This window comes from Podarcis gaigeae (genome assembly GCF_964106915.1).
Source record: "Podarcis gaigeae genome assembly, chromosome: 17".
Classification (NCBI taxonomy): Eukaryota; Metazoa; Chordata; class Lepidosauria; order Squamata; family Lacertidae; genus Podarcis; species Podarcis gaigeae.
Window position 1 is genome coordinate 29,175,686 of NC_139694.1, and position 12,321 is coordinate 29,188,006.

Consider the following 12,321-nt stretch of genomic DNA (forward strand, 5'->3'; position numbering starts at 1 on the left):
CAGGTTCAGCTGAAGAACAGACCCTTGGATTTCTTTTGGGGGAAGTATAGAGGAATAGAATAATAGAATTAGAGTTGGAGAGGGACCCTGAGGATTGCCTGGTTCCCCTCCGCCCTGCAATGCAGGAATATGCAGCTGTCCTATACAGGGATCGAACCTGCAACCTTGATGTTATCAGCACCAGGCCCTAACCAACTGATCTCTGCAGTGCTGGCTGCTACCATAAAACACAATCTACCAAACAGCACTGTGCAAAATTTTGTACATGGAGAGAACCTTCTAATAATGAGGGCTCCCTTAAGGTGTTGAGCTACTATGCCTGTACAGTGGTACCTTGGTTCTCAAACACCTTGGTACTCAAACAACTTGGAACCCAAACACTGCGAACCCGGAAGTAAGTGTTCCAGTTTGCAAACTTTTTTTGGAAGCTGAACGTGCTCCATTTTGAGTGTTATGCTTCCAATTTGGGTTCCACACTTCCATTTTGAGTGTTGCGCTGAGGTCTGTCTCTCTTCGCTATTTATTTTACTATTTTGACTTTTTTGTTTTGTTTTTGTGACTGTGTGGAACTCAGTTCAGCTATTGATTGATTGATTGATTGATTGACTACAGTACATTGTTCATTGCTTTCATTTTATGGATCAATGGTCTCATTAGAATCAGTGGTTCTCAACCTGTGAGTCTCCAGATGGTGTTGGACTACAACTCCCATCATCCCTGAGCTCTGGCCTTGCTAGCTATCAACTTAGCAAGACGTCACTAACACAGTTGAGTTTCAAATGCAGCTGAGCAGATACGTGAGCAAACTAAAAGTCCTGGGCACCTGCTTTTGCTTGGTACCAGGTACACAGACCCGGGAGGGAAGCCCAGCTGAAACCTTACTGTGTGTGACTGCCAAAACATACTAGATGGCAAGTTTGATGGCCAAAATCAATTTCCTTAGATGGGTGGCCTTGGGTTGTTAAGTAGCCACCATCTCAGAGTCTCAACTTGTAGATCAGGGTGTTAGTAATCTCCAGCCAATGGGCCAAAGGTGCCTCCAGCCCTGGGAATTCTCCTCAGGCCATGTTTCTGATCTGCATCCTTCACAGCTTCTCCTTAGCTTGAATGTATTGTAGAACTGGGCTGCCTCTCGCTTGACTTGGCGGAAAATGTGTTGTGTGAGGATCTCCAGCTTCTGTATGGTTGGAAATTAGCTGATTTCACATGGGAACGTTCCCTGCATGTAGCTCCCAGTAGGTTCGCCATGAGGAAAATGTACCCCTTAAGCTGCAAGCTTGTTCTAGCTAAATCTGAGTCTAGGATTAACTTGGAGCCCCGCACACTGGGTTTGGGGCAGTCTGGGCAGTGTATCCATTGGGGACTCAACTCAATGAGATATTTCTTCCCAGCACCTCAATCACTTCTAATAACAAGCCACTACAGCACCGCCGGATCATAGAGAATGTGCAGAATCCTGCAGGAATTGCTTTTGACTGGATATACAAGAACATCTACTGGACGGATTCTTCTCTCAAGTCCATTTCTGTGGCCAGCCTGAACGGTGCTAAAAGGAAGGTCCTCTTCAACACGGACTTAAAAGAGCCCGCCTCTATTGCTGTGGATCCCCTTACTGGGTAAACAATGTTTAGATGTCTGAGATCATCTTAACTGAATAAACCTTGATGATTTTTGAGGCTCTCTCATATAACCTATTCTCACAAGGGTGCAGCATTCCAAGACGTGTAGCAGCACTTGCAGGAGAGAGAGAGAGGAAACCCTCAATTTGAGAGAATGTTATTGAGGATTCCATTGGGGAATCCAGAAAAGACAGCAATAACTTGCTTCATAAACCTTTATATCTTTGCCAATGTAAGCACATCTATGTTGAATAGGCAAGAAGTGGTACTGGAAGAATTGCTAGTAACTTAATGCCAGAGTAGCTGCCCACGATACTTACCCAGGCATAGGCAAACTCCAGCCCTCCAGATTTTTTTTGGACTACAATTCCCATCATCCCTGACCACTGGTCCTGTTAGCCAGGGATGATGGGAATTGTAGTCCCAAACATCTGGAGGGCCGGAGTTTGCCTATGCCTGTATTTGACCACCCCGGTTGAGAAGGGACTGTTTTTCTAGGCTTGATCTACAGTGGTGCCTCGCAAGACGAAATTAATCAGTTCTGCGAGTCTCTTCGTCTTGCGGTTTTTTCGTCTTGTGAAGCACGGCTATTAGCGGCTTTTTAAAAAAAGGAAAAAACCTCGCAAGACGACTCAAAAAACAGAAAACTCTTTCGTCTAGCGAGTTTTTCGTCTTGCGAGGCATTCGTCTTGCGGGGCACCACTGTATATGCTTTGGTGCATTTGCGCAACAAAAGAATGACCCTGAGGGAAGATGCCTGTCCCTTCTGTAATTTGGTACAAACAGAAACTAGGGGTGGGCGATACTTGCTTTCCAACCTTGTAATAGATCGCCAGCTAAACTTTGCGATATGGCGGTATATTATGATGTTGGAAGGGAGAAAGAAAGCAGTTGCCGGCTGAGTAGATGATTGGCGTCACCGTGTGTAGCTTCTACCTCTTGCTGGTGAAGCTGGGCGTGTGGTGCTGCCCCAGGCAGAGTGCATCAGCTGGGGCACTGCTGGGCACTGCGGAGCCACCAGCTTCCCCGGAACTACTAGCCGTGGCTCCCTCTGACCGGAGTCTCTCTTGGCCACCAGAAGACACCGTTCCACTCGGCATGAGGAGGGGTGGAGGGAGGAGGCAGCAGCCTGCTAGCGCTCCCACAGCCAGGGAAAGGAACAAAGGCACGGGTGGCAGGCAGGAAAGTCCCACTCGCGAGGTGGTTTGCTGGGCTGCGGAGGGAGGGGTGGGCCAGGCAACCCGACTGCAGGGTGCGAGGCTCACTGCAAGTGAGGTGAGCAGGGATTTGTGATCCGTTGCCTGATCAGAAATTCCAAACTTGTTCTTGCCATTTTTAACTTTAAACCGGTTTTAGACAAGACATTGCCCGGGCCTGCCAGGAACTGATGCATAAAAAGGCCCGTTAGCCAAAATCAGCCAAAGTTTTGAGGCGAAACTCTAGTGAGTGCAACTGCTGAGGAAGAAACATGCAAAATGATCTAGGCAGCCGAGTCGACTCCTGACAGTTTTTACCTGGTTTCTCTTACAGCTTCATGTATTGGTCTGATTGGGGTGAACCAGCCAAAATTGAGAAAGCAGGGATGAATGGACTTGACAGGCAACAACTTGTGACAACAGATATTGAGAGGCCTAATGGGATTGCACTAGGTATATAAATGTTCTTCCTACCGTGCTGGAATTCCTTGTTGAAGGAATTCTTGGAGTTGGATTAATTGGGAGGAGTGCCTTAAGGGTGTGAAAGCAAGTAGTCTTCTGGGATGAACTGCTTTGGGCCAGAACATGATGAGACCTTTCCCCACCCCAAATCAAGCCAATACCCAGCCTTGGGGGTATTTGACATGCTTCCATGGCTTCGCTCTATGATCATTGCCATTGACTTCAGGATCCTGTAATCTGCATTTTGTGGTGCCTTAATTACCCATTGCATAGCCAAGGACGCTACTGCAAAACCTCCTTGGAAATCTAGGTTTAGAAGTGCATTTAGGCAAGCTCTTGTCAAACTTGGCTGCATTCTGAGATGTTTTCTCTTCAGATCGTGTGAAGAATCGTCTCTACTGGGTTGATTCTAAGCTGCACAAGCTGTCCAGTGTCGATCTGAATGGGCACGACCGAAGGATCGTGTTGGAATCGCATGAATTCCTTGCTCATCCCCTTGCTCTGACGATATTTGAGGTAAGAACCAAGGTCACAGTGAGAGGCAGCGTGGCTTAATGGGTAGAGTGTCAGGTTGTGACCTGGGAGACCAGGGTTCAAATTCCCACTGGCCATGAAGCTCACCGGCTGACCTTGGGCCAGTCAGTCACTCAGTCTAACCAACCTCACAGGGCTGTTGAGAGGTGAACTGGGGAGGGAAAAGAAAAGTACGCCACATTGAGCTTCTTGGAAGAAAAGGTGGTCTGTGAATGTGAGAAATAAATTAGCAAGCTAAGAGTGGTGACAAGTCATTTGAGCTGCAGAAATTCTGTTGCCTTCTGTGATAATGGAGCTGGGCCAGGTGGCTAGTGAACTAAATGGCTGCTGAAAGGTTGCTCCATTTAACTTGACTCGTGGAATTTGATGGAAAACATGCCTGGTCCTCACTTGCATTCTTTTTAAGTTCAGCAGTTCAAAGAATAATCCTTCAGTCTGATATAACCACCTTTGCCCCCCAGGACACCATTTACTGGACTGATGGTGAAAACGAAGCTGTGTACGGTGCGAATAAGTTTACGGGCGCTGAGCTGGAAACCGTAGTCAACAACTTGTATGATGCTCGGGACATCATTGTGTATCATGAACTTGTACAGCAATCAGGTAACAGGAGTCGTCAGGTGCAGTGCAAGAAAGCTTTCAAGAAGCTTTCCAGGGCAACTTTTAAATGCCATCTGAGAACTTCTCTTCCACCAGGTCTAGGCAGGCAATTAAGGGTACATCTCCCACAATACATTGCAGCCAGTTGGACTTGATCAGGCATCTCAAAACTCAGCCCTCCAGCTATTTGGGGACTACAATTCCCATCATCCCTGACCACTGGTCCTGTTGGCTAGGGATGATGGGAGTTGTAGTCCCAACAATCTGGAGGGCTGAGTTTGGGAAAGCCTACACTAGATGATCCCTTCCCTTTCCATTGCTTACTACTTGTTTTTAACTTTTTTCTAATCTTCATGGTTTTATATTGTTGTAAACTGTTGTGATATATATTTATGGTAGGTAAAGGTAAAGGGACCCCTGACTATCAGGTCCAGTTGTGGCCGACTCTGGGGTTGCGGCGCTCATCTTGCTTTATTGGCTGAGGGAGCCAACATACAGCTTCTATGTCATGTGACCAGCATGACTAAGCTGCTTCTGGCGAACCAGAGCAGCACACGGAAACGCCGTTTACCTTCCCGCCAGAGTGGTACCTATTTATGTACTTGCACTTCGTGCGTTCGAACTATGAGGTTGGCAGGAGCTGGGACTGAGCAATGGGAGCTCACCCCGTTGCGGGGATTCGAACCACCGACCTTCTGATCGGCAAGTCCTAGGCTCTGTGGTTTAACCCACAGCGCCACCTGCGTCCCTTATGTTTATGGTAGAGTGGTATAAAAATACTTTCAGAAATGAATCTGTTTAATGTTGCCACAGTGCATCTGACAGGGAAGTGAATGGTTGGCCCAAATTCTGCCTTCAGTCATCCAAGTTCTGACTGTAACTTGCTCTCAGTCCATGGTTTACTTTGGCAAAAGTCAAGGGACAAATAGCATTCTATGCTAGAAAGACTCTCTGTTCTCGCATATTCTCTTGGAAGACACTCCCATTATAGGAAGATGAGCAGCATGTTGAGTATAGACTTGACTGCAAGCCAAACGTTGCGATGGCTCACCTAGTAAACTGATCACAGCCTTTGCCGTCTTGATGGAAGTTTAAGTTCTGATACGAGATGAACATGCTTAGAAACATCTCTCCACAGGAAAGAACTGGTGTGAAGATGAGAACATGACAAACGGAGGCTGCGAATATCTGTGCTTGCCTGCTCCCCAGATCAATGACCGTTCGCCAAAGTATACTTGCATTTGTCCCGATGGCGACACGTTGCAAGATAATGGCTTAAGATGCAGAGGTACACTTGCATGCTCCTTGGAGTTGCGTCTCGTGAGTCTTTGCCCCGTCCATCTTGTGCATTAATATTGTCCAAAATGCTTCGATGTGGTCGTTCAGTGGCATATTCTGGCTGGCATCTACATACTCATGGATTTCACAAGCTATAGTAGGCATCTGTTAAATTCTGATGTCATCCTGATAATAATTGCAGTAATGCATTGTGAGCTGGCTCAATCTCCTTTTCTGAGACGGCATTGGACAAAAGATAATCTCCGCAGTGGGATGTATGCTGACATACGACCTACTGGGAGGCAAAGTGCCTTGAAAAAGCAAGCTCTGTTAATCCAGAATGCTAGTTCTAGGTGGGAAAGGTTTGCTAGTTGAAGTATGAAACCTCACATATCAACCTACTATAGCATCTCTTAGAGTGTTGGATAATTGGCATTCCTAAGAGCAATGTGTTCAACTGGTCCTGCAGCTTGCTTCTAAGCATAACATAGCTCAGACTTCAGCCTTGGCTTTTATTTTCCAGCATAGTTTTGAAATACATTTGACCTCTAGAGCCAGTGTGGTGTAGTGGTTAAGAGCGGTAGTCTCGTAATCTGGAGAACCGGGTTCGCGTCTCCGCTCCTCCACATGCAGCTGCTGGGTGACCTTGGGCCAGTCACACTTCTCTGAAGTATCTCAGCCCCACTCACCTCACAGAGTGTTTGTTGTGGGGGAGGAAGGGAAAGGAGAATGTTAGCCGCTTTCAGACTCCTTAAAGGTAGTGAAAGGCGGAATATCAAATCCAAACTCCTCCTCCTCCTCCTCCTCCTCCTCTTCTTCTTCTTCTTCTTCTTCTTCTTCTTCTTCTTCTTCTTCTTCTTCTTCTTCTTCTCTTATTTTAAAAATGCAAAAAATTAAAAATGGCTTAATTGGCCAAGAGCTAGATAACTTGAGCCTGACTTTCTAAGCATTTAAGAGCTGATCTGATGACAGATCTACTGCGTTACGAAGCTGCAGCAGACGGCTGACATTTTGCAACCCACAGCTAATTTGAGACATGCATGAACATGCTCATCTGTAGATGCACCACCTCCACAGAACAAGGACCCAGTCAATCCTGGGCTTCAAAGTTGCTGATCTATAATTTCAGGTACAGGAGCTGCTGAGGCAAAAGAGAACAGCAGAACAGAAAAACCACCTGGACCACTTTCTGGAGGTATTGGTCCTAATGCAGCGTGCTGGTGGTAGAGCAGAATAAGCGAAGGATCCCACCACTTCTGCTCAGCGCAAGGGGGGAGGGCACAGAGGTCTTTTTGCAGACCTTGCGTGTTTGGGTTATTCCAAGGAACACTGGGCTAAGCTCAGGGCCGGATTTAGGTTTGATGAGGCCCTAAGCTCCTGAAGGTAATGGGGGGCCCCTTTATATGTCCAGCTGTCCTTTGTCCACAACAAATTGTCGCTGTTTTTTGTGTTGAATATATGCTATATGGTAATTTATGGACCTCATAGGTATCTCAAGCCATTTGCACATAACAAAATATGGATGTTATCAAAGTAATTGAACTGAAATTCAATTAAGAAGTATATTAATAGTGAAATACAATTAAGAAGGGTTTCGGCAGTCGTGCATGCGCAGAAGCGCTGAATTGCAACCCACGCGTGCGGAGACACGGGTTGCGAATGCTGCGGGTTGCAAACATACATCCCACATGGATCACGTTTGCAACCAGAGAGTCGACTGTAATGCAAATACATTGGCACCTTAGAGACCAACTAAGTAGTTCTGGGTATAAGCTTTCCTGTGCATGCACACTTCTTCAGATACCCAGAACTAACTTAGTTGGTCTCTAAGGTGCTACTGGACAATTTTTTTATTTTATTTATTTATTTCATCTGCGTCAGACCAACACAGCTCTCTACCTGAATCTATTATCTGGATTGACTTCCTTTCCTTGATAAGGAAACAGCTGACAACAGGCATTATTCCTAGCAATTGCTGCAGTGTAAGAAGAAGCTAGGATTACCCCCAAGCTGCAGACCTCAAGGGAGAGTGTGCAGACTCTTAGAGGCCTCTAGACCCCTCCCAAGCAATAGTAACTTGGTCTTTTCTGTCCTAAGCTTCATGCTACCATTTGCACTCAGAATTGGAATGCCCATTGGGTAGGCCTTGGAGCTTTCAGAGTTGATCCTTCTCTTACCTGAACTGGAATATCCCCTTCTGTCTCTGGCCAGCAGAGCTATTGCACCAGGCAGTGATGCCATGATGCATTGGCCAATATCTTAAAACAAGGGGATTTGTGGCAGCGCACCTCAATTTTTTGAGTGGGAACCAGCTCGGCAAGCAGCTCATTTCTGTCGGAACTATGGGATGGCAAGCCAGCTGGCTTGGCCCCAGCCGGAACATCTCCCTTCTCGGTCTTGCTGCTGCAAAGATCAATCAGTCATCCTCCTCCGACATGCATCCGCGACTCATTTTGCTGTGCATGCAAGAGCACACATTACTCAGCAGAGTAAACACACAACAGATCAGGCTCGAGGCAGGGAGACTATACTAAATTACACATTTATTATACATAAATCAGGACACAGAAAAACATGGCCTTTATCCTTGTCGTTCTTCTCGGGGAGAGAGAAAAAACAAAAGCAATACAGAGCGGATGTTCTGCTCACAGGAATCCAGCAATCTGTAAACAGACATGTGACATGTAACAATCTCACATATCTACAGCAAGGGTGGAATGGAATTTCCAACAGTTTCCTCCGCCAAAGTTCAGGCAACTTTTCTGCCTCCCCTAGAGTTTAAACTGTTTAGTAGACAAAGCTTTCTACTAGATGTGGAAACCTTTTAAAACACTTAACTGGGTTGCACTTGGGAGTGAATGAAATGGCTGCTTCTTTCTTCCTAGGACAAAACCTAAGCAGTCCAGTTTCAGAAGAGCTTTCTTCATCCAGAAGTTCTTCAGCAGCATGGGCCATTCTTCCCGTATGTAAGTAGAAGACGTTGCCCTGAAATCGTGCGAGGTATTTTCACTGTACCTCCCTCCTGATTAAGGGGTAAGGGCCCACCCCCATGTTCAGGGAGAGGGCTGGGCCCCCTTAAAATTCCTTGGCAGCCTTGTGTGCATTCCATGGAGTGTGCTCATGTGATATGCAAAAGCCACGGGGTGTGCGCATGACACGTCCACATGCTGACATCATGCACGCATGCTCCACTGAAGCCAAGCAGCCGCAGCCCCCTCAGTCGTGGGAGCAAGGTGGCACACTTTCTCCTTATGATGGCTGCATTCAACTTAGGCCACCAAAAGCTATTCTGCAGTCTGAGCTGGGCTAAGATGCTCCAGAGGAACGTCACTTTGCCATTTCTTTCAGTGTTGTTGACCATGGCGGCGGCAGGCAGCTACTTCATGTGGCGCAACTGGCAACACAAGAACATGAAAAGCATGAATTTTGACAATCCGGTGTACTTGAAAACGACGGAAGAAGACCTCTCTATAGACATCGGAAGACACAGCGCTTCAGTGGGCCACACGTATCCAGCTGTAAGTGAAGGGGGTGGAACTGCAGAAGATAGTAAATATTAGGCACCAGAAATAAGTACTCCTAGAATGGTGTAGCAGAATATTGCATCACTTCCCTGTCATATCTGAAGCAGCGCTGCCATCAATGTGTTGTCCTCCTGACGTGTTAGATCATGGCATGCATCACCCCCGGTCTGTGTGGCCCAGAGGTCAGGGATTATGGGAATGCAGGGCACTACAGTGATACCTCGGGTTACAGACTACTGTATAGTGACTGCCTTAAATGGATCCCAGCAACTCTTGAAAATCAGAATTTGTTTCAAGTCCTTAATCCAAATTGGTTCTTAAGGCTTAAATCTCAAACTAGCTTTGGTAACTGCATAGCAAAACTTTGGACACAGCTACAGATCCATCCATGGGCCAGGCACTTTCTGGGGATCCAGGAGCTCACTGGTTCTCAGCTGGTTTTTTCTGAAGGGAGACCCAGTGGGTTCAGTGAGGCTCACTTCCAGGTGGCCTGCATAGGATCACTTGCAAAGCAAGCAGGTGGAAGGAGGCAGAAAATGGGAGGTCCCTTTGTGGATTTCTCCTTTGACTCCAGTGTAGACTTCTCCCCCTCTTCTAATCTTTATCTTGGGAGTCATCTTACCTGTGGGGGAAAGAATGAGCGATGGGAGGTGACCAGGGCACCACTGATACCCTTTGCCAAAGGTCTTGGGTTCTTGGAACTGGTTCTGTCTCAGCACCCACCTAAGTCATGTTTGAGGAGATGACTTTGCATTAGCTGCTAAAGTTGTGGCAGCTACTGGCTAGGAAGCTTTGCTGGCTCTGTGGATAAGCAGGGTAAGTGTTGTGTACTATTCCTGTCATACAAAGTTGAAAGCCGGGAGCATCTTGTGTTAAACACAAACCACGTGCTGCAAAAACTTCACTGCATGAAACGGGAGGGATTGCATTGTCACTAATCCTCGTTTCTCCTCCAAACAGATATCAGTCGTCAGCACAGACGATGACTTATCATGAAGGCAGCCATCTCCTAGTCTACTTTTGTTTTACATCATTTGGACAGAAGCCAGTGGCTGGACAGTTTTCCTTCCTGTCATGGGAGAACGAAGATGGCACAAGCTCACCAACCATTTTCATACGAAGCTTGTCAACGTCTGTCCACAGCAATTCAGCTTTTAAGTCACTGGTTACCTGTAACCCTTTTAATAAGTATTGCCACCGCTGGCCCTGTATAAAGCACTTTCCAAGAAGCCATAGGGAAGGAACAAGCGCTGCAAAAAGTACTTCCTGTAAATAATTGTACAGGCCCCTGTAAATTTTCCTGAGGATAGTCTATCAAGCACTTTGGAGAAGAAACACATTTCAATGTAAATTATTGTATAACTTTTTTTTTTCAATGGTTGGGCAATGGCAATAGGAGAAAACGGGTTACTCAGTCTAATTGCCAAAAATTTGTAAAATTTAACTTTTGTATGAATTGTGAATTTGTCCTCCCCGAACCACCTACAGAGGTGTGCAGAGGACAATTGCTCTGTATCAGAAAACCACTGTAAATTTCGACACTGAAATGACATTAAAGAGAAGCAAAGCTATAGACAGGGCTGGACGTGCCGTTTGCTTGATCACGCTGCTGACACATTCTGGACACCAGCTGAACTCGCTGGGGGAAGAGCTCCAGAACTTTGCTTGGAATGAAGGGAGCACACGGAAATCTGAACGGCAGGGCTGCCTGCGAATGGTGTAGCTCTCGCCAGAAGCTGTGCAGGGTTGAGCACCCCAGTTCACGCAGCCTTCACTTTCCCCCTCAGTTAATATCCTAACACTTGGCTTCAGCTGTTGCTTTGCTGAGTCTGCCTGATGCCTTTCAATTTCTCTCTCAGCTACTCTCAAGAGGCAGTCCTTGGATGTCAGAGGTGCTTACGGTGCCAATTGAGTATTTGATTTATAAGCAGCTGAATATAATAATAATAATAAATACATTTTTTTAAATACCCCATCCATCTGGCTAGGTTTCCCCAGCCACTCTGTGCAGCTTCCAGGAAAATATTAAAATACAATAATCCATCAAATATTAAAAGCTTCCCTAAACAGGGCTGCCTTCAGATGTCTTCTAAAAGTCAGATAGTTGTTTATTTCCTTGACATCTGGTGGGAGGGCATTCCACAAGGTGGGTGCCACCACCAAGAAGGCCCTCTGCCTGGTTCCCTGCAACTTCACTTCTCTCAGGGAGGGAACTGCCAGAAGGCCCTCAGAGCTGGACCTCGGTGTCCAGGCAGAATGATATGGTTGGGGATGCTCTTTCATACACATAATACAGTCCCACTCACCCCCACCTCCCAGTATGTGGAAACCACTTTTGTTTGGGGGGTTAGTCCCTTTTCCTTCCAAGCGGTAGGCTCACCACGACCCAAGTTGACTGTTAGATGTGTTGTTTTGAATCCCGTGACCCTCTAGCTATCGTTGGATTCCGACTCCCCATCAGTCCCAACCAGCACAGCCGGTGGTCAGGCATGATGGGGTTTGTAGGTCAGCAATGTCTGGAGGGTCCCGGGGTCCCAATCCCTGCTCCAAAGGTTGCAGTGATACGACTAACCTAGTCACACCTGATATTGAAGCCCAACAGGACTGAACGTGGGTTTTAGTGAGTGATGAAGCATGTCTGGGAATAATGTCTTTTTCTACCACACAGCACTCCACATAAGCAAACACCAGGGAGAGGCCGTCTCTTGTGATAAGTCCTGATTTCTTATGGCAGGAAACAACTTGCCAGCGCTCTCTGGTCAGGGTGTTTTTGGGAGGGATGTTCAAGTGATACATCAGGAACCAGGCAACCTCTAGGTATGCCATTTTCATCCAAATTGCCCACAATTGCAGGAGTGCAAGTTCCACCTGCTCCTGTCAGTCTAAGGTTTGGCAGGATCCATCCCCCATTTCCTACAGCACTCTCCTTCACTGAGATCAGGTATCAGAAGTGCCCTTTCTGCTGCTTTAAATCCAGACTGCCATCCTTTTCCCATGATTCTATGTCTAAAAGAAAGCTCTCAATTTGCTTTGCTCTCAAAAGATGTCTACAAATCACCAATGTTCTGAGTCAGCAGAATCTCCTTCCTGTTGTCATTGCAAAAACTT

The 12,321-nt window shown here is 46.6% G+C and overlaps 1 protein-coding gene and 1 long non-coding RNA gene across 3 annotated transcripts in view; one reads left to right on the forward strand and one right to left on the reverse strand.

Annotated features, from left to right (window-relative positions):
• VLDLR (very low density lipoprotein receptor) overlaps window positions 1-10,786 on the forward strand; it is a 29,637-nt gene extending 18,851 nt beyond the window's left edge. Inside the window, exons 11-19 of one of the 2 annotated variants that reach the window (XM_083718761.1) lie at window positions 1,392-1,616; window positions 3,150-3,268; window positions 3,654-3,793; window positions 4,273-4,414; window positions 5,550-5,699; window positions 6,819-6,884; window positions 8,575-8,655; window positions 9,038-9,207; window positions 10,174-10,786. In XM_083718761.1, the coding sequence (XP_083574887.1) occupies window positions 1,392-1,616; window positions 3,150-3,268; window positions 3,654-3,793; window positions 4,273-4,414; window positions 5,550-5,699; window positions 6,819-6,884; window positions 8,575-8,655; window positions 9,038-9,207; window positions 10,174-10,209 (1,129 nt within the window). In that variant the 3' untranslated portion in view covers window positions 10,210-10,786. The remainder of the gene's footprint in view (window positions 1-1,391; window positions 1,617-3,149; window positions 3,269-3,653; window positions 3,794-4,272; window positions 4,415-5,549; window positions 5,700-6,818; window positions 6,885-8,574; window positions 8,656-9,037; window positions 9,208-10,173) is intronic. The other variant, XM_083718760.1, reaches the window with a different exon arrangement.
• LOC310835283 overlaps window positions 1-12,321 on the reverse strand; it is a 49,861-nt gene that overhangs the window by 701 nt on the left and 36,839 nt on the right. The window lies entirely within an intron of this gene.